Source organism: Channa argus, chromosome 5 (genome assembly GCF_033026475.1).
Source record: "Channa argus isolate prfri chromosome 5, Channa argus male v1.0, whole genome shotgun sequence".
Lineage (NCBI taxonomy): Eukaryota > Metazoa > Chordata > Actinopteri > Anabantiformes > Channidae > Channa > Channa argus.
Genome location: NC_090201.1, coordinates 16,712,577 through 16,733,140, shown reverse-complemented (window position 1 = coordinate 16,733,140; position 20,564 = coordinate 16,712,577). Strand labels below are relative to the sequence as shown.

At 37.7% G+C, this 20,564-nt stretch overlaps 2 protein-coding genes across 3 annotated transcripts; one reads left to right on the top strand and one right to left on the bottom strand.

Moving 5' to 3' along the window:
* Nucleotides 1–141: 141 nt before the first annotated feature.
* Nucleotides 142–8,956, bottom strand: ddi2 (DNA-damage inducible protein 2). Of its 2 annotated transcripts, XM_067503949.1 has the most exons (11): nt 8,824–8,956; nt 8,492–8,663; nt 7,652–7,781; nt 7,095–7,346; nt 6,882–7,008; nt 6,561–6,688; nt 5,326–5,454; nt 4,938–5,041; nt 4,640–4,832; nt 2,852–2,900; nt 2,458–2,549 (listed from the first exon to the last, which is right to left on the bottom strand). In XM_067503949.1, the coding sequence occupies exons 2-10, from the start codon at nt 8,627–8,629 to the stop codon at nt 2,890–2,892; spliced, it is 1,212 nt and encodes a 403-aa protein (XP_067360050.1). In that variant the 5' UTR covers nt 8,630–8,663; nt 8,824–8,956; the 3' UTR covers nt 2,458–2,549; nt 2,852–2,889. The 2 variants fall into 2 exon arrangements, with proteins under 2 accessions (XP_067360049.1, XP_067360050.1); XM_067503948.1 differs by lacking the exon at nt 2,852–2,900 and having other exon boundaries at nt 142–2,549.
* On the top strand, nt 8,825–17,749 carry si:ch73-361p23.3 (tumor necrosis factor receptor superfamily member 4). The gene is made up of 7 exons (XM_067503951.1): nt 8,825–14,021; nt 14,182–14,295; nt 14,519–14,653; nt 14,738–14,804; nt 14,924–15,162; nt 15,250–15,354; nt 15,954–17,749. The coding sequence occupies exons 1-7, from the start codon at nt 13,874–13,876 to the stop codon at nt 16,031–16,033; spliced, it is 888 nt and encodes a 295-aa protein (XP_067360052.1). The 5' UTR covers nt 8,825–13,873; the 3' UTR covers nt 16,034–17,749.
* The last annotated feature ends 2,815 nt before the right edge of the window (nt 17,750–20,564 follow it).

Sequence of the window (20,564 nt, the reverse complement as noted above, 5' to 3'; positions counted from 1 at the left end):
ACACCCATCAGATACTCTGAGGACAACAGTAAAGAAACATCAAACGTAACCTAAAAAATGACTTATCACATGGTATACAAATACTATTTCCATTTTATTTGCATTTTAAAATTTTATACAAGATAAAAGTAAATAATTAAATCTGCCTGAACATTGTTTATTGTATATGACTCAAAGCCATTAAAATTCTTGATACATGATGCACTGACAAAACATTTTACAGCCACAAATGGCCATATTTTAACAGATTACAAAATGAAAATTATGTTTTTAAGGTATGAACACCCTTTATGATTTGACACAAAATGACAAGCTACAAACAGTTTTGTAATCTACACATGGCAAAGCTTTCAAACTGTGAAGGATGATTTATACAGTACAAGATACCTTCTGCAATACGCATACTGAATTTGAAAAATGCCATCTACGATCATACGTCAACACACACACGCACACTTGTGGCTTACTGATATTTCAGTGTGGCTGTGACTTTAGGGGTTTCCACTTATTTCCAAAATGTTTTGTAAACATGATCAGAAATTATCAGCCATTCTGATTTGTAAAAATCAGCAATTTGAAGGGGCAATGAAGATAAAATTTGCATGACGTTTTATATATATCAGCAAATATCCATGTGTAAATGATCTGAAGCCTACCAATGATACTTTAGGAGTGGGAGCAACTTACTCCATTTTGTGATTATTTGATTGATGCACAAGGTAAATGCTTACATAATAGTTTAATGATATCAAAGGGATTATTATAGGCGTTATTATAACAATGTTTAGTGGTTCAAGAATCAATTGTAATAAAGTGTTGGACAACAAAACAAGAAGAAAATCAATCTAGTATACCAAATCTTTAAAAACTGAGGAAATGAGTGGGCACCTAAACATCTGCATGCAAACACACCTCACGTATCTTTCGTTTCCAGAAAAGTATTCATGTTGTCATTGCTCCAAACCATGAAACAGCATTTCCCTGTGTTTAAATGTTCTCCCTGCTAAAAAGGGACTGAGATATCTGGATCAGTAACATGGTATAAAGAAGACAGGTGCTGAATTGGGAGGCTGGGGACTCGCATGACTGAGTATGATTCTAGGTGGGCACAGTGATACCGCGAGCTAAAAGTGCCAGCAGAGCAAGCTCCACAACCCCATGGGCTTGTTCCAGGGCCTCTGCAGCCTCCCTAGCAGAAAAACCTGCTGCCTGGATTCTCTGAATGTGCTCAGTTGGGAATTGTTCAATAAAAGGATGTGGAGAAGGGAGAAGGGGGGCTGGAGAAGGAGGCTGGGGAGCCAGAGCAAGAGGAGGGACAGACGTGGGTGAGGTGCAAGAGACTTCCTCAGGTGAACCTGCTGCAAGTGACAAAGGACTAAGAAAAGTGTGCTCAGTCTGGAAGCCAATGGTGTCTGGGGTCTTGGTGCCAGAGTCTCGTCCATCTGCAACCCCTCTTCCCTGCTGCCCCTCAGGAGGTTGCCTGAACTCCAGGTCCCCTGCAGGATCAGGAGGAACCTCTGGCTCAGGCTGAGGAATGTTGTTACTGGTTTCATCTTGCCCACATCCATCTGTCCTCTCTCCAGAACCATTTGAATGCTGTGATGGCCCTTGTACCTCCATTGTCTTTGCCGTATCAGGCATAGATGGTTCCTCATCAGATACAGCAGCAGCATGGTTGGCTTTGGCATCACTTAGTTCTTCACCAGCTGTAATGACAATGGTGGGGTCAGCCTGGGTGTTTTTGGGTGATGGGGTGCATGGCTCAGGGGTCACTTCCTCTGTGTCCTGTCTGAATGGATGTGAGGGTGAGCAGGAGGTGCTGCGGTTTTGGGAGTGAGCACAGTTGTTGGATACCAGCAGCTCATGAAGCTCCATCAGAGCAGCTGCCAGTGAGGGTATATCAGAGCTGGAGCAGTGCTCTCCTTCAGGCTGGTCTCTCTCAGATGTCACCACATCATTGGAGGCAACCGGGGACTCCATTTCAACAGAGTCAGGTTGGCTTGGGGCACTCGGACTTGCTCCAGTGGTGTCAGCTGTGACTGACTCAGTTGTTTCTTGCTCCATGGGCTGAGTGGGGGACAGTTCCTCTGCATTTGGGAGCACGGAGCTGTTCATTACCTCAAATGATTCAGAATCACCTTCTGTAGCTCCAGAAAGCACTACACCCTCTGGATACTGGGATGGGGAAGTCATGTCTGCAGGAGGGGTGCACGTAGGAAGGACGTCAGTTTTGGGACTGGATTCAGGGGGCACTTTGGAGTTGCTATGGACAGGCAAAGGGTGAGGATGAACCCGATGAGCTGTAGCACCAGTTTCCTCTGCTTCGGACATAGGCCAAGAAAGCTCCTGAAAGCCACGTTGGTCCTTGCACTGCCCTAGCGCTAAGGCCTGCTCCGTGGCAGCTGGGGCAGACTGAGAGCGATCCAAGGTCTCGGGTTGGCCAGAGGAAGGGCTTTGGGAAGGGGAGGTGGATGAGGACATTTGGTCTAAGTTTCTGGATACTGTAAATGGCGGGGACTGTGGTGAGGTAGTTTGTCCATCTGCAGTGTCTATTGTTAGAGAAAATATAACTGGGAATTAAACATTTGGATTTTGAATAATTACTTTGAATGCAGCTTAAGAAACAACCCAAATAACGTGTTCATAAAACTCAGAGGCTTTGCACATATTTTGTCGACTGTGCTACAGTTTTCTCTTTGTAAAAGTTAAATGTATTCAGAATAAACACACAAAATAAGTAAAAATAAAAACACAAGATAAATAAACTGATCCAGCAGCAAAATAAGAGCAAATAATAAAAAACATAGCTTGGATGGACTGCACTGGCAATGGACTTGTGAATTTGCAGTACCTGGTTGGTAGGGCCCTCTCCAGCTGTCTCCAAATGCATCAGTGCTGTCCTGCTCAGGGGTTAGGGAACACACCACACACATCATGCAAAGGGACGAAGAAAGTTAGCGGTCACACACAGGGCATGCACCAACCTATCAGCCTTTTCACACACAAAGATGTGAATTGTGTCATCCACAAAAACAGCTTGAGCCTTTGTCCTTAGGTCATTACATAGCCTGGTACTAAACCTTTGAATGCTGAAATGAGGTCATGTCATTAGGAAATCTGATAAAAATCACTGAATTATTGGACTGCCTCAAATCCTGTTTTTTTATTTTATACTCTGTTTGCAACCTGCTGCTATTAATTGATGTGGCTGGACAGTGGAAACAGTTAGACCATAGACTATGGGCATTTTTGGCACCTGTGCAAATGTAACGCTCGAAAAGCATTAAAGGGAAATATGATAAGATTACATTTTGACGATTATTGACGTTACTTTTAAGAGAGTTGTTAACATTTGGCTGAAACGACTAACTCATTATCATACATACGATGCATATCTGCAAATAAATTTAGAGCCAATAAGCATTTTACTCATAGTTTCAGGGTGATTTAATCATGTTAGCAGTTTCATGTTTTACAAGTTGTTGATCATTTTCTAATGTTAATAAAACGCCTCGTTGATCATTTTCTAATGTTAATAAAACAACAATTTAATTTTTCATAGAAATGCAATGCCGTTTTTGTAGTGTGAGATCGTATGGATTTATTTTAACTGTTATTGTCTGATATGTAATAAACCTTTTAATACAAAAAACCACCAACTGTTTTGTTAGCACAAGATGTTCCTTTCAGTTTGCCTTTGTTGGAGGCTTCAAGTGCTGTTAGCACACTGCTTCAATGATCCATGTGCACTGTCCAACACTGACTAAATTTAACAGTCCATACTGAACATGTGAGAAAGAGACATCTGAGTTACTCCTCACTATCATTATTGGCTTTTACATTTAAGTCTTTCCTCCAATGTGAATAGGGACCTTTATAAAACGTCCATTTCACTAAAAACATCACACCTATTAGCAAAGCTAAAAACCAGGTGGTATATCTTTAGATTCAGACTCTTTAGCAGTGATATAAAATAGTTAACACTTTAAAAGCAAACAAGCTTGTTAAATAGAGGGAAAATAGTTGATAATGAGGCATTTTATTATTCAACAGGCAGTCCTCCATGGACCACAGGGACAGTGGTTCGATCCTCGGTCCTGGCTATATGTCGAAGTCTCCCTAGGCAAGACACTGAACCCATAAAGCCCATTCCGATCCCCAGCTGTGCAGTGGCGGTCCAAACCCGGTAGAAATTGGGGAGGGTTGCGTCATGAAGGGCATCCTGCGTAAAAACTGTGCCAATTTAACATGCGGACAATGATCTGCTGTGGCGACCCTGAACTCACGGGATAAGCCGAAAGGACAAAAAAAAAAATAAAAATACAAAATACAGAAATAGAGTTTCAAGTCATGACTGTTTCCCTTTAAGCCAAAAAGCCTTGATCTCTGGCAAGATGTTTCCTATATGATAAATGATTTGCCTGACCAGTTTTAATTTTCTGACCTATTCCTATTCTAAAACAGTAAATTTGCTGAGTTGGCGACATGGGATGATCATGTGACTGAAAATTCAAATGACTGCTTAATGGGGTTGAGAGTAAGAAGCTTTAAATGGCACATGCAAATGTAGTTCTAGCTGAGCTGGAAAAACTTCAGTTCAAAACAGGCTGAAGTTCAGAAATGGGAAGCAGTTTCATACCGCTTTCTTGTATGGATCTCTGAAGTGCTTCTGCCAGTTCTCTATCAGCCATCTCTTCTGGACGGGCATCTTCACGCCCCTCCGTTCCATATGCCAGCCGGGCACATTCTGGAAGCTCTGCCTCAGATAGGAAGCGAGTTTCAGTGCCTGTGGTGCCTATCAGAAGCACGCTCTTCTTCAGGTCGATTGAACACTTCAAGAAAAACAAAAAAATTAACCAGTTTACTCTCTTTATACGCATAACAAATTCAGTATATTACTGTACTGCACACTGTGATCTGATAAAAGGAAGTCATACCTGGTGTCTCTTGAGCATGTCCAGGCCAAGCAGCATGTCCATTGGCTGGTCCTCCAAAATGGAAAAGGAACATGGAAGGAAGTCACCTTCTATCTGAACCTGAGCTACAAAAGTGCAACAAGTCAGACTCTCTGACAAGATATTATACCACTGTATGCAGTTTTAAATATGTGCTGCTCAGTCCAGCTATACTAGTTTGTGGATATCTGCAAGAGACTTTATTCTCTCCAGCAGTGACTTAACAGTCCAGCATTTTTTTAATTGCATGCAGTATAATAAGAAAAGCTCATCATATGAAAAATTTTCTCTGGGAACTAGACAGGTTAAACTACAAACCTGCTTTAAAACAAACAAACAAACACACACACACACACACAAAAGCACCAACCCAAATGCACTCTGCCAATGATTTTCTGGGTGCCGACTCCTTTTGCAATCCCAGCCCACCGTCGGTCCACTAGCCGCATGATGTTACAGCGCTCAGCACACGCCTGACTCATGATGGTCATTTGAGCTCCTGATAAAAAAGGAACAGGTCATACATTGTCATACCATCTTAAATGGCCTATGCAATTAAGATGGAAAGAAAACACTGCTGTGTAAATCTAAATTGTCTTGCAACTACTTATTACACATTTATTAGATCTGAAGTTGTTATAAACCGTCTGTGGTAAGGCAGAGTTGTAAGCTAACGCTGTTTTGTTTACAGTTATATATGCAGTCCCAGGTCTTCCGCTATTTCATCCTTTATCACATGCACATAATGACACCGCAGCTTGTCTTTCTCAAAGCTAGTTCTTTAAAGTCAGTTTTGTGTATTACTGTCCTTAGATTCAATGACCCAGGAGAGGGGTTTCCCATAATTTTAATATGGGGCCTACACTCTAGTAAGTTGTATGTGCGTTTTAATCTTAATTTTAAATGAACCAGGAATATAACAAGTAGCTGTAGAGAGGTGGTAACAAAAAGGAAATAAATCAAAAATACATAATTAGTCTGTGTGATCTAATACCTACAACAAAGTAAACATATTTTTCATATCAGTAGTGTAGACACCACTCCTGCTAAGTCAACTTCACTGGCCCTAGTCTTAATACTTTGCATGGATAAACATGTCATGTGATGCACTGTTGAGAAAGGCTTTATCGCTTTATCATTTCAGCATATATTGCAATAAACATGCCCCCAAAAATATAAGAATGCAACAAGGTAAATGTGCATGCAACAATTGTGTTTGTTAAACAGACAATAATGATATATGGTGGACATACAACTATAAATGATCAGGATTTCTATTTTTCCCATAAAATTATGTTAAGAAAACGCAATTCAGCAACAGTAAACAAAGCCAAATTAGCTATGATTATAGTAAATATTTGGAATAGTAGAAATGAACATTTATAAAGAACATCTGATAATACCTGATATACAGCACTTTTAATATGGTTAAGTGTCAAATGTCACAAAAAGTAATACAAAAGACTACACTTTGGGCTGTGTGAATGCTAATGCTAAAACTAAATTATGGAAGAAATTATGGAAGACATCAACATTTGAATTCCTGGTTTGTAGGGTAAAAATGATTCAGTAGTTACAAATAAATCTAGATGAAATTTTTATTACCTGAGTCAACAAAAGCTTTCACAGGGTGCCCATTGACTTTGCAGTTAATGTAGAGCATAACCACCTGTCCAAAGCTCTCAGGCGCCTCCTCCATTGCAATGGTCATGTTTTCTTCCACATTGTGTTGCCTGGAATATAAACAAATCCAACAATAACAGACTTGCCTTTTTTTTTTTTTAAATAAATAAAAACATGTTGGCTATATGTAGTGTTATAGTGTATGAAGTTTTATCCCTGCTTACATTTGGACTTACTTCCAAAGTTACACAAACAGTATCACATTGTATTTGCACAACACACTCTACAGCCTCTAGACCATACCTTATGTCCTCCTCAATCTTTGCTTGGGCTTCCAAATCAAAAGGATCGGCAGTCAGAAGTCGGATCCTTTCTTGCTCTCTCTTAGCTCGATCCTGCTGTTGCTCTAGCAGCACTTTGGTGAAACGCTCTGAGGAAACACACAATTGCACTAAGAAGACTGATAAAAATAATGTAAACAAATACCATGGCATGTAAGGGCTTCTCTGTATTTACCCAAGTCTCCGCTGAGCAGTGCCTCAGCAAGTGGTGGATTTCGCTCCTTTAGGAGTGAAAGCTCGTGTGGATTGGATAATAGCATCTGCTGGAGTAAGGCAGGGTCGTCCAGCCCCTGAGGGGAGGGGCCGTGCAAGGCCATTGGTGTGGGAGGTTGTGCAACATGCTGCTGCGGCCTTATGGCACCATGTTGGCTGGTTGATGAAGAGGTGCCTGGGACTGTGATGGAACGAAAGTCGATACGAGGCAAACCTACAGGCCAGATAGGATAAAGGGCAAGAGTTAGCACATTGTGTACATAAACTCCACTTATCAAAAGGACAAAAGAATATTAATTTGTCTTTTTAACAGGCACCCTGAGTGCCTAAATGAAAACATACGCGATTACAATCAACAGCAGACAATTGTTTACTTTCCTTATATAAGACACATCTTCATTTTGTAGCCAACTACTCCCATGGTATTTGGTTGTAAAACAACATTAACCTGATTATACCCATATTACACGTAGATGCCAGCGACAGGCCTTTCTAATGTTTTATCTATTTGTGCATCACCTGGGAAGGCTGGCTGAGTTGGGGGTGGCCTTCTGTCAGCTTGCCGGAGAACAACCACATCTCCATCCTTAATACCATAGGTCCCCAAGGCACGAGTGAGGTCTTTGAGGGGCTGATCTACATATGTGATCTGGATACGGAGAAATGCAGAATATTTCCCAATATTAATTTAAATTATAAATAAACATGCAGGGAGCAACAGACATAGCCACAGACAGGATAACTCTTGTCAAGGAGAGACTATGTACTCTCAGTACACTATGCAGCCAACAAATTATTTTCATGTTCTTTTTTATAGCGTAAATGGGTTTTATTTAGTATACTTTTGGCTGTTCTTTAGTCTTAGACTGTATGCTGCACAAATATAATGCTCATGGGCACTAATTAATTTCATTAGCGCTAAAGTATGTTACAAAAATATTATCATGATAGTATATTAAGCCTTTCCCCCATGTTGCATAACAGGTTTTTCTGCCCCCCATACTAAACCACCGTTACTGTAACCTTTCCATACAACTGCGGGTTTTCTACAGCTGTCACTTTAATTAACTTTATCTATAAGGTCAATGTGCTGAATTAGTTAGCTCGAACAGAAAAGAGTTAGCTACCTTCATTAGTTTGCCACTAGGGTAACTGACTTTGCGGAGATAAACATGGCAGCTTGTAACCGTTATTAACCTTTGCGGACACAACTAGATAAACGCGTGTCGTTAATTACACAGGTTTCGCAACACCCCGTCCTTCTAAACAGCAAAAACTCCGATTCATGCTAGCAAGTCAGCTATCTACTGTAGCTATTAGCCACGTTAGCTCTGTGACTAAAGCTAGCTCAGGACTTACCTGGATTTCCCCGGCTGGGATTCCTGATTCCAGTTCACAAAGTGCTACAAAGTCTCTCAGCTCCAGCTCTGGGGACACATCTAGGACGAAAGTGGTTTCTGGGCGATCCCTCGGCGCACAGAAAACGGTAACCAGCATCGCTTTTTTGGGGCAGTATCACTGAACAAACCCGCTGTAAGAGAATGCGGTTAGTGTAATGTTAGCTCCTTGTTTTAAAGATGAAACCGACTTGTTTGTCGGATTTTCCCCAAATTAATTCATGCTATAGTAAAAAATAGCGTGAAAGGTGGAATTTATTTTGAACCGAAAGACAAAGCCTGCTTTGAACTTACTGGTTAAGTGTGGTGGGACAGTTTCTCTTTTAACAACAACTAAACATCAACTCCTGCTAACTAGTGCCGCATTTCATGCATCTTATTTTTCGACATGTCGTACTACAGGATTTCCCGTCGTGATGCTTTTCTTCCTCTAATTGCAGAAACGCCGGTGTCCCATTACCACCATCTACTGGATCTATTAAGTAGTACACACGTTCAAATGGAGGCATACTGACACTTATAGTAGCCTAAATATTCCCATGAAGCCACATTCATACTCTATACTATGCACGTAGGCAACACACTGTAAATGAAAGTAGTCATAGATATATTTTGAGTAAATATGTTTTGAGGACCAAGTTACTGTAGAGTGTTTTCCAGTAAAGCTGTATAGTTTGTTTTCTGAAGCATACTGAAAGTTAATATCCAAACAAAACCTGAATGCCTGTTGTAACTCACTCTCATTCTGTTTTGGTGAGGCACTGCAACTTCAAGTCATTTTACCAAAGACATTTGCAGCACATTTTGTTTTGTACATATGTCTAGTACAGCACTCGATAGTGTATGCTGGAATTGGTATTTTATCTCACACCAAATGCAACACAGTGAGAAATAAGTGAATATCTTAAGTAAATGAATCAAATGAATTTCAAATGAGAAGACAGGTTTTTTTTGGCACATTTCATAGACAATCGCAGCTCACAGTGCTTCAGAAAATAAACAGGAAATAAACTACACCATGAAGTAGAAAGAGCATAAATGCCTTAAAGATATAAATACCAAGATATGAGGGTAAAGATGCAAGAGCCAGGTAAATATACGCAGCCCATGTGCTAATGAACGCTGGTTCAATCAGAGGCAGTGCTGAACATACTTTCACTTTAAAGGGAAAGTCAAAGCAAGTTTGGAGTCTGGTTTGTGCCCATCTCTCTTTGGAGCTCTTTGGAGTCCATGGTGACACTAAGATTTCTGTGTTGTTTCACTGGATTCATAAGAAAGAGAATGTTGATGAGTGCTGTGTTTCATCCTTTCTACTGTTCTAATGACAATGGAAAGCTTGATAGGAAAATTAATGTGGTTTCTTGCTCTTCTGTACTAAATGTTACACACAAGGCTGTGAAGCCTTTATGATACAAATATGAACATGTTAACTCATAGATTATTTTATGTTAATTTATTTCAATCCACAGATTATTTGTATCACATATATGTTAGGCAAGTTCACACTAAATCTTCTACATTTTAGTAGTATTTCTCCTTTCCTGTGTTAAATGTTTCTCTGGATTTTCTCAGTTTGGGTTTTTCTACTTTTTTCTCACAGTAACTACAAAGCATAATACTAACAGGTACTGCTGCTGCTGCTGCTGCTGCTGCTGCTGCACGAAACAAATCAGCAACCAATTTACACCAACACAATTTTTTGGTGTACATGAAATCTGATGGGAAAATGAACTGAAAATGGAAATTTTGGAGCTGGATACAATCATAAGAAATTCTACTTTATGGCACTAGAAGGTATAGTGCTCATGTGTGTCCACTGGCTCCTATAGTTCCATTTGATCGTAAAAACTGTGTTTGACTGCCATGTTCTTTACTTTACACCTTTGGATAACTTGTGGACAAGTTAAGAACTGAAGTGTTCTGACGTTATAACTACAAGTTGTTTGTGACACTACAATTCCACTTACCCAACAAGCTGTGGTGCTTGTCTATGGCTTTGTTTGCTTTTGAAACTTTGTCACAGGACTAAAATCCCATTCAACAAAGGATTGCTTTAGATTGTTTTTAGTGATGGTTGCTATATGAAAAACAAATGGCCCGATTAAAACCTTCTGTGATGTCAGAAAGAGACAAACAACAGGCGTCTTTACTGATAAACATCTTGGAACCCACAAGTAGGTTGAAGGTTTGCTCTTGTGTTGTTCTTTGTTTTTATTGTTGTCAATGTTGATTAATAGCTTTAATAGATTAAAAGCATCAAATCAATAAAATGACACATTTGAAGAAAGCAAAAAAGTGAACGATATAACATTTATTTTACATCGTTCGTAGCATCTCCATCTTTCATTTTGCACCCTCTTGTTAAACAGTTTTACGTGGTGTTGACTGGGATGGTTTTTCATTAGCTTTGTTGGAGTTTTCCTCCACACTAGTGTCAAAATAAACTCAAAGTGTAGGTTGGATGATCCCATCATCTTCCATCTTTGTCAAGTAACACATACACTCACAGGCCATTTCTTTATCTTTTCAGACAGTTTAAACTTAAAAACTGAGAACCTATAACATTGTAAAGTAACATTTATGGCACAGCTGCTGTTTCAAAGAGCGGCATCGTGGTGGAGTGTTTAGTGCTGCTATGCTAGAGCTTTTCTGTGTGGAGTTTGCATGTTCTCCCTGTGCTTGTGGGGGTTTTCTCTGCATCTCCCGGTCTCCTCCCACAGTCCAAACACATGCATGTTAAGTTAACTGGTGACTCTAAATTGCCCGTAGGTGTGACTTCCTGAACAGGATAAGCAATTAAAGACAAACCATAGGAGGCAAAAATGTGAAAAGTTTACTAATCCGGCCACGTGATTTTCCCATTTCTGCTATTACTACCCCTGTAAAGGACTGATGTAGGCTCTAATCCAAATAACTATTTATAGTCAAATTATAGGGTTAGTAAGTAATAAACATATCCCCAGCACCATTGGGAACCCTTGGTCTTAATGCCATTGTTAGGGGCAATTTAATCATAGCGTTTAAGAGATGCTTTCGTACTTCTTGACAAATATACACTCACTGGCTGTTTTATTACACCTTTCTAAAAAAGAGGGGGACAAATCATTATAACCACTTCTTCTTACAATACACTCCCGTACGACTCCACCACCCACTATGATCTCAATATTAAACAGAGTAGAATTATCACATTTCTGACAGTTTCAACTTAAAAACTGAGAAATTATAAAATTGTAAAAGTCTGCTGTATTGGATTGCATTAAACTGTACAGGTGTACCTAATAAAGTGGCCAGTAAGTGTATCTACAAAAAAAAAAAAAAAATGCTGGATAGTTATAGGGCTATTTCCATAATATAGATGACTACAGCAGTCGAAAGGGCCTATTACAGTACACAGACACTATTTCCAAAGAAAACAACTGACAGTTCAGTATAAAAGTGGCAGCTAAGTCTAACTCATCACTTTAGTGGCCAAAACTACTAAAAGCAACAGATTCCTTGTTTCTTTTTAGGTTCTGATATTGATTAGTAGTACTATTGCATCAAAATGACAGTAAATCACTTCAATATGAAAATGTAAAGAAATTTGTGATGTTATACATAATTTCAGTCAAGGACAGAATCAAAAACTTGAACGGAGGTGTATTCAACATCCGTCTTCAAGAAGTGAGCTTTCAGCATCTGTGTGGTTGTATCTTGCAGATTATATTTCCATCTGGTGTTTGAACCCATGTGCAAAGGTACTATGTCATGTTCTTACTGGCAAAACAACAAGGCTGCATAATTTCCGATAGGTAAAAGTCTGTGGTTTATCTTCCCCATTAGGGCAGAAAGAAAAAAATAAAGAAAAAAGAGCACAGATAAAGGTTAATAAACACGGCACAAAAGCGCTAAACCTAATTAAAGATATATTTTCTTTCCGAAAAAACATTTATAAGGGAACTGGAAACACTACAGATGGAAAATTTTAGAAAAGTTTTCTATAATTACAAAGCATATTGAAAAACAGAGATGTGATTATTTAAAAAAAAACTATTTATTGATTGGTCAAGTTCAATGGTCAAATATAAAACTGAGTAAGAACTGTAAAGGCTATTTGAACAATGTAGTTACTAACATAACTGTTTAGTCTAGTATACACAGGCATGACATTTATAGATTCTTTGTGAGAGAACACCCGCAACTATTATAATTTAGAAAAACCCACATTCTGCTCTCCTACGCTAGAAATTATTTTGTTCCTAAGTTGTTATGCAGGTCTGTCTTACAAATGTTTTCTTAAGATAATAGATAATAATCAACAGAAGTTTGCTATTTATCTTTCAAATGTTTTAACACAATATCTAAAATATCTAAAAACAGTATGTATAACTTCAAACAAAGCAAAGCAAAAACCCACAATGAAAATGTCAAAAATACATTTTTTACCACACAGACAAATGTTTGACATTACATGATTAAATAAATAAATTATACCTGCAATCAAAAGATCAGCGGTTTTTGGCTTGTCCCTTCAGGGGTCGCCACAATGTGTTAAGCACGTTGATTTGGCATTAGTTTTTACTTCTGATGCCCTTCCTGCCACAACCTTCCCATTTTTATCTGGACTCGGGACCGGCACCAAGATGGCCTTTGGTGGCTGGGCAGGGCCACACCTGATGGGATTCTAACCTGTGGACTTCTGCAGCCACAATCTAATGCTTTACCACTGAGTCACCAAGCCCCAAATCATACATACAGTATGTAGTTAAAACAAACAAAAACAAAAAAACACAAATAAAACAAAAATGTATTTCCATCTTCATCTCCATGATCACCAGTCAAACTCCATCTAGCATGGAACACTCAGGTGGCTTGAAAGAAAGAAAGTGCACTGTGGCTTAAGACTGTCCTAAGTCAGACTTGTTCTTGACATTTTACAGTTATATAGATTTCTAATCTATCCTTGCATAAGTTTCAAAATGTGCACTGGAAAGTCCACTGATGCAAATTTGTGAATGGGAATTGATCTGCATAAGTAAAAATGTTTTAATTTAAAAACATTTCAGCAAACTATTGTGAGAAGCTTGTGGAAAAATATCCAGAACATTTTAAGGCAATGCGACCAAATGCTAAGGAAGTGTATGTAAACTTCAAATTTTAATTGGCTTCTGATTCTAGTTGACCTAACTGATTTAATGTCAGACAGTCAGTAAAATCAAGTTTATTTTTAAACAGTGTTTGTAAACATTTGGTTTCAACAGAATATGGCATGACTGCTTCCAAACAAAAGTTTTATACTTAGGCAGATTATGAGTGTAAAAAAAACAAGCATGTGGGTGTTTCTAGTCTGTCCCTTGTATATATGCTGATTCCCAGCGTGGGGTGTTTTCTGTCTGCCGCTGTCTGGCACCAGTCAGTACAAAATATGCTCCCGCTAAAACTAGTAATATTCACTTTGACTTTGTCTAAATACATCCATGGTTCAGATGGAGTTGGGATTTGCCCAAAAGGTAAAGTATAACATTTTTTTTATGTGAATTTCCTTCTCATTTTGAAAAATGTAGAATATACAAGCTTTACTTCCTCTTTTTGTCATGTGCTTATGTGTGTTACTGTAGAAAGTAGCCTGAATTTTCCTTTTGTTTTTTGGATACTATGAAATAAATTAAGGTCAAAGAGTAGCACTAAATCCTAAAGATGGTTGCAAACCCTGTCCTGATGGATCATACCAGCCTAAGGAAAATCGTTCCCAACAGTGCAAACCATGCACAAATTGTGAAGAAAGTAAGTGGTGAAACTTCGGCATCATGTTCTTTGTGAAATGACTGATAAATGCATATATGTAATTTCACCCCAACCCTTGAACAGTTGATAATAATTGATGGATAGATGCTGTTTTTTCACACACTTAGCTACAGATTCACCACTGCATCTGAAACCAAATTAAGTAGTTGTTTTTTTAGTCTCCACCTGCTTTAAACAGTATGTTTTTTGGTTTTTATAAAAGATCGGGGGAGTTTCATCAAAGAGGAGTGCACAAAAGAAACTGATAGGAAATGTCAATGTCGTAAAGGATTTGTTCCTTTGGAGAGTGATGCTTCCACTTGCAAATGTGACCCTGGATTTGGACTAAAAGATGGAGGTCTTTCCATTCATGAATCAAATAAACTTTATACAATTCGTCACATGAAATTTTCGTTGTATTAATTGATTGATTTTTTTCCAGAATGTTCAGAGTGTGAAGCTGGATATTTCAACAACCTTATCAACTCACCCTGTCGAAAATGGAAAGTGTAAGTCCACTGTATTCTAGTGTTTTTAAAACTATTTAATTTCTTATACAACATATATATTATCAAATGTGTCTACAGTAGTTACCTTTTACTTACTTATCTTTCATTGTTCATGCCAGATGTGATTCAGGAGTGAATATTACTGGAAGCAGGACCTCAGATGTCCTCTGTAATGATTTGAGGACTGACTCTTATATCACTAAAGATTTCATCACACAATTAACATCCAAGCGTCCAGTTGAGGAGACTCAAACGAAGACTAGACGTACTATGGCCACCACCACAGCCCCTTCACAAAACAGAGTCACTATAACGAAAAATGAGCCCACCCCTCCTTCAAACACAGGCAACTACATTGGTAAAACATTTGCTGCCATTGTTTCAATGACAACCTCATATAAAAAATATTCATTCAGTTGAGTTCATTGTCGCTTTTTATGTTCAGGTTTGGCCCTCCTCATGTTTGGGATTATTGGACTGCTGATACTGACTGCGTTGACCTGCAAGCTGCACATCACTCCTTGTGTGCTGAGAAAAACAGCAGTACAAAGTATGCTGCAGGATTAAAAATAATCAGCTTTTTTATTAAATGGTTCATCAGTTTAATAAGTATGCATAGTATTTAGTTGATTAGTTTGATTAGTTTACACAAGCAAGGATGTTAACTTCAAATGTTACATCCTGTTTTTTTATTCAGTTCAAAACCAACATGTAAAGCTGACATTTTTATGTGGGGTTAGATTTTGGGCTATTTTCTGGCCAGACGCAACAATTTTCTGGGGTCTTGTAGTTGTCGTGATTTTCAACAGATTTTTAATTGTTATTTTTACAGTTTTTTGTACAGATTAAAAAAAAATATTTGCGATTACCTTTGACTAGGAACAGACAAGCTGTTTCCTGTCAGTTTTCAGCCATAACACAAAGCATTGGCAACAGGCCACAGATCCACATTTACTAAGCTCAAAAGATGAGCTCATATAATACATACACATGTGCTAGGAAATACGAATTTACTTTTAATAATTCATATAACCTTTTCTGTTGGTTCTTTGCCAGCTGATTAAGACGCAAAGAGGTAGCATTTTTATTGTGAACGTAAAGGGTGTTGTATGTGAATGTGTTACTGAATTTGGCTTTGTTTGCTTCCAGCAAAGGACTCCTGTCGAAGACCAGTTGAGGAAAGTGGCAATAGTCTTTCCTCTCTCAAACTGAATACAGAGGAGCCCTGAGGTGAAACTTGACATTAAACAAATATTTCCTTATACTGTGAATATTTAGACCAGAGAATCATCACATGAAAAATTTTATGCTGGTCACTCATATGGTTCCTTTAGTGTAATTTTTTTTTTTAACTTTATTTTGATTAGAAATTCCTAAAAATAACTATTTACTGTATCTGTATTTAGCAGGTTTATTCATAATGTTATTGTGGTCAATATTTGACTATTTTGTTTGTTTGTTCTATCAGAATATTTGATTAATTATCTGGACAATATGCACATACCATACCTCACTTTTTGTCATTTAAGTGTAAACCAATTTATAATTAAGTGGTAAAACATAGCTTTTGCCTTCTTTAAACAACACATTTTGTGAAACCTTAATATTTATTACAAATTTGGATAGAAAGATATTTGCGTAGCTCACTGGTTTCTTATATTGTTGTCCATCAATTTTTGTTACTCTTGCTAAAATGCACATACATACAGTATAATCATTTTTGCTGCTTCTTTAATCTTCACAATGTTACATAATGGTTTATGGTTTAATGGGTCAGAGACAAGCCTCAGAGAAATACACATTAGAAACTGCAGTAAAGTAAAGTAATAATCAATACTACTATGAACTGCTTAAAGTGTCTAGAAAAAAACTCTTACTTTCCTCCTATAGTTGGTCTGTATCTGTTTCTGTCATGTTTTATTTTTCAGCTCTGTTCCACTAGGGGAATTCCCCCTGTGGATTTACATATGCTTATTTTTCCCACTGAAAGATAGGTCCTCTCATGTATTAATTTTAACCGTTGGAAATACTTTCATGTTGTTTATACCTCATAGGAGACTTGCCCCAGTTACAGATACAGATACAGTCAGAGGAGGTATGAAAGCATGCCCTCATTGTTTTCATTCATTTGGATTTCACTAAGAAATCGGAAACTAACAGGGTTTTCTTGGTATGTATCTAGTTGACTGGTAGGATCCATGTGCAAAGTGCAGTTTGGTTTAAACCCATTTATTAATTTAACAGCTTGTCTTGGCATACTCCAATGAAAGATTTTTATTTAGAAACAATGGAGGACTACATGGTGGTGGAATTGAGCCAGACTAAAGTTACAAATTTAAGAAGTTCAGACTTGCCTGTAACTTGAAAATGTTTGACTTACTCCCACCTCTGAGACGAACTATTCAGATCATATTCTTAAGTAACATTACAAATATAATAGATGATGAGATGATTATGTGTTAAGAAATAAGGTGGAAAAGTTCTGATACACAAACCCAGTTCTCAGTTTTATAACCTTTTTGATAGGGCAGCTATTTCAATCAAACCACCTGAGAAGTTTAAAAATGTCTGAAATGTGACAAGTAACATGACTAAACACATTTTTTTATATTATATTTTATATTATATTATATTTTATATTATATTAGAAATATTGATAACTGACTAGCAACTTGGTACTTGGTACAGAGTAAGAAGTACAACACAGTTTTTCTATTTTATGATACTACACATAAAGCATCATGAAATATAAATATTAAATTCAACTATTAATCTAAAAACTACATACTTCACTAAATGTACTTTACTTTCATTACAAACAAACCAGATCATATTCTACTGCAGGTTAACAGTGATGTCTATGTTCTCTAATTTTGTTTTCAAAGTGGACAGTAAAATCCTTTGTACGTAGAAAAATTGTGAAATAAACTTTTTGTACAACTAAAGTGAGTATGAGCATTTGTTACACAGAGTAAGCACAGTCACTGGAAACAGTCCCTTCAAAAAGTTTCTGTAAATGTCAGTGATCTCCTGGATGTGGTGTGTGGTTTCAAAGAAATACATGTGTAAGCCAAACCCTTTCTATTTAGTGATTGTTAGAAGCAGTCCTCTAAAGTACAGCACCTATACTCATTGTACATATACACACACTATAGCTTTAAAGGTGGTTTTACATTTAGTCAACTATGTACACCTTTTGTATGTGATCATAATTCTGTCCACAATTGGAACCTTTCAGCCATTCTTTGTGGAGTTTTCCTGTTCTCCCCCTGCTTGCTTGGGCTTCCTGCAGGTTCTTAAGTTTCCTCCAGCAGAAGAAATACATGTATCTTAGGTTAATTGTTAACTCTAAAATGCCCGTAGGTGGGAATGGTTGTCTGTCTGTGTATGTCTGTCTGTTTTGGCTCTGGGTTAGACTCTTGACCTGCCCAGGGTGGTACCCTACCTTATGCCCAACGGTACCAGGAGTAGGTTTCATCCCCCGACTTATCCTGACAAGGATAAAGGGTAAATGTTTTGCACTTATATAGCGCTTTTCTACCTATTGACACTCATACATTACCCATAGTGCCACTCAAACAGCAACAATTTAATCACAGATTTGAAGGTTTTGTGCAATATTAATGGAGGTTACAACAACACTGAACTGTAAAATAAACTGTTAAATGGATAAAAATATAAATTGTAAACTACAATTTACTATTATATTTTATTTGTATTTTCTTCTGGTTAGTTGCCCACTCAGGTGTTGTCACTGTAAGTAATTTATCAAACTTGACACACCTCCCTCTGGAGACCAAACAATTTCTAAAGATTTTGTAAAATATGCAGTGGTACACTCCCCAGGAACTGTAAACCCACACTCGTCAGTGGAGTTCCCCTTTAAGGCTACACTACATAAAGACTTTCAGACGGGTTGAACACTCTGCATCAGCACATGTATTTTCCATGTTGGTTTTGAACCTATCTGATTTCAAAGAAGACAAAGGTCTTGTGTTAGTGTTCAGGTGATGCCTTCTGTATTCACTGTCATCAAATGTCATAACCTTCAGTAACCTGTTACATTATGCTCCTCAAGCCTTCAACAGATGCATCTTGCACCTAACCTCACCACGTTGTCGACAGAGTGGGTGGAGTGCATGTATGAAGGGAAAACCAACTTTTCTACAGTATTTAGAGCCACTGATGATTCACACTGACTTTATGTATGAGTATGTCTATGGTTATGTCACATCCTGCAGGAGGTTTTAAACATGAGACAGTGTGGTTGTGACGTAGTGTACTTGGCAGAGAGAGAAGTAAATCTCTTTGTTAACACTGGTGGTACAGCCACATGTGAGAAAGCTCTGGTGGGTGTGAAGGACGTCACTAAAATATTTAGTGAAGCATGTGATTTGATTTTACTATGCATCTTGATATAATCTACTGAACGATAAGCACTCACTACACAGAGAATGAAACACAATACATATAATCCATGCAGTAGACCATCAGGTTTCACTGTAAACAAATGGGCTCTATTTGTCAGATACAACTAATAAAACCCCTTTATCATCAATATTAATCGATCAATTGTTCAGGAGAGTTATTAGGATGATTTATTGGTAGTTCCCTACCACAATATTTTAAGTATAGTCAAATTATTTCATGGCTTACTGTGTAGTCTATAAAATGTCAGAGAATGCCAAAAAAAAATTGTTATTACAGATTTCCTAAGCTCAGGTCAGTGTCTTTAGATTGCCTATTTTCTGCAACTAACTGTACAAAACTCAACAAATGTTATTTCAATTTTATTAACACTGATATTAAACAGAGAGTAATAAAAATCCTTAAACTTTGGGACAATGTATAGCTTGTAACTAACACAATTGACAGCACATTGAACTTTCAAGAAAACACTCCCTTCCTTGCAGTTGTTAACTCAATCACACTTCACGCAAGTTAAAGCAGCGCTTGTTTTACACATCATCATGCATTTCGACCTCTGCATCATATAATTCGATGACTTGTTTCTCTAATAGACCGTGCATAAACCATGCTTACCTGCTCCACATCTTTGTTATATAGGGATAAAAACTGCACATATACTGTAAAGCAACAAAAACAAAACCTCAATGGAAGCTTATTTGACAGTAAGATCTTTTAGTGCCCCAGGTCAAAGTAAGACTCTATGCAGTGGGCTTTAACAGGTGTCATAAAGGTAGTCTTCACAGATAATATAAGTGGATATTTTATTTAAAAATGGATATACTTTCTAAATATATCTAAATAATAATTTGGTTCTTCAGCTCATTATTGTGTCCACCCTGTCAGCTTTGGCTTTTTCTGGGAACCAGATTGAGTCATAAACAGACGTTCTTGTGTTTCAGCTGGCTGGCTTCTTAATGTCACAGTAACTTTTTGACTTTCTGATTATTGCAGTTTTTAGAGTGAAATCAGTGTGAGAGATTTGACTGTGTTTTTATAATGTGTTCATGTGTTCACAAACACACATATGATCTGAACAGAATGAGCTAATAGTTAATTATGATAAAGTGAAGAAACAAACATTGTGCTTTTTTTAAGATAGATTAAATACAAAAGCTGTTACTTAGATTTGAGAAAATACATCATTGATACACTGAACATATATATGTTCAACTTGCAAACAGTTGACCAAAGAAACCCACAACTCAATCCAATGCCCAACCTTATAACTCTGAGAACAGTTTGTAAAGCGATGTCTCTGTACAGATGAAAGCTAAACCGCCACCGCTCTGT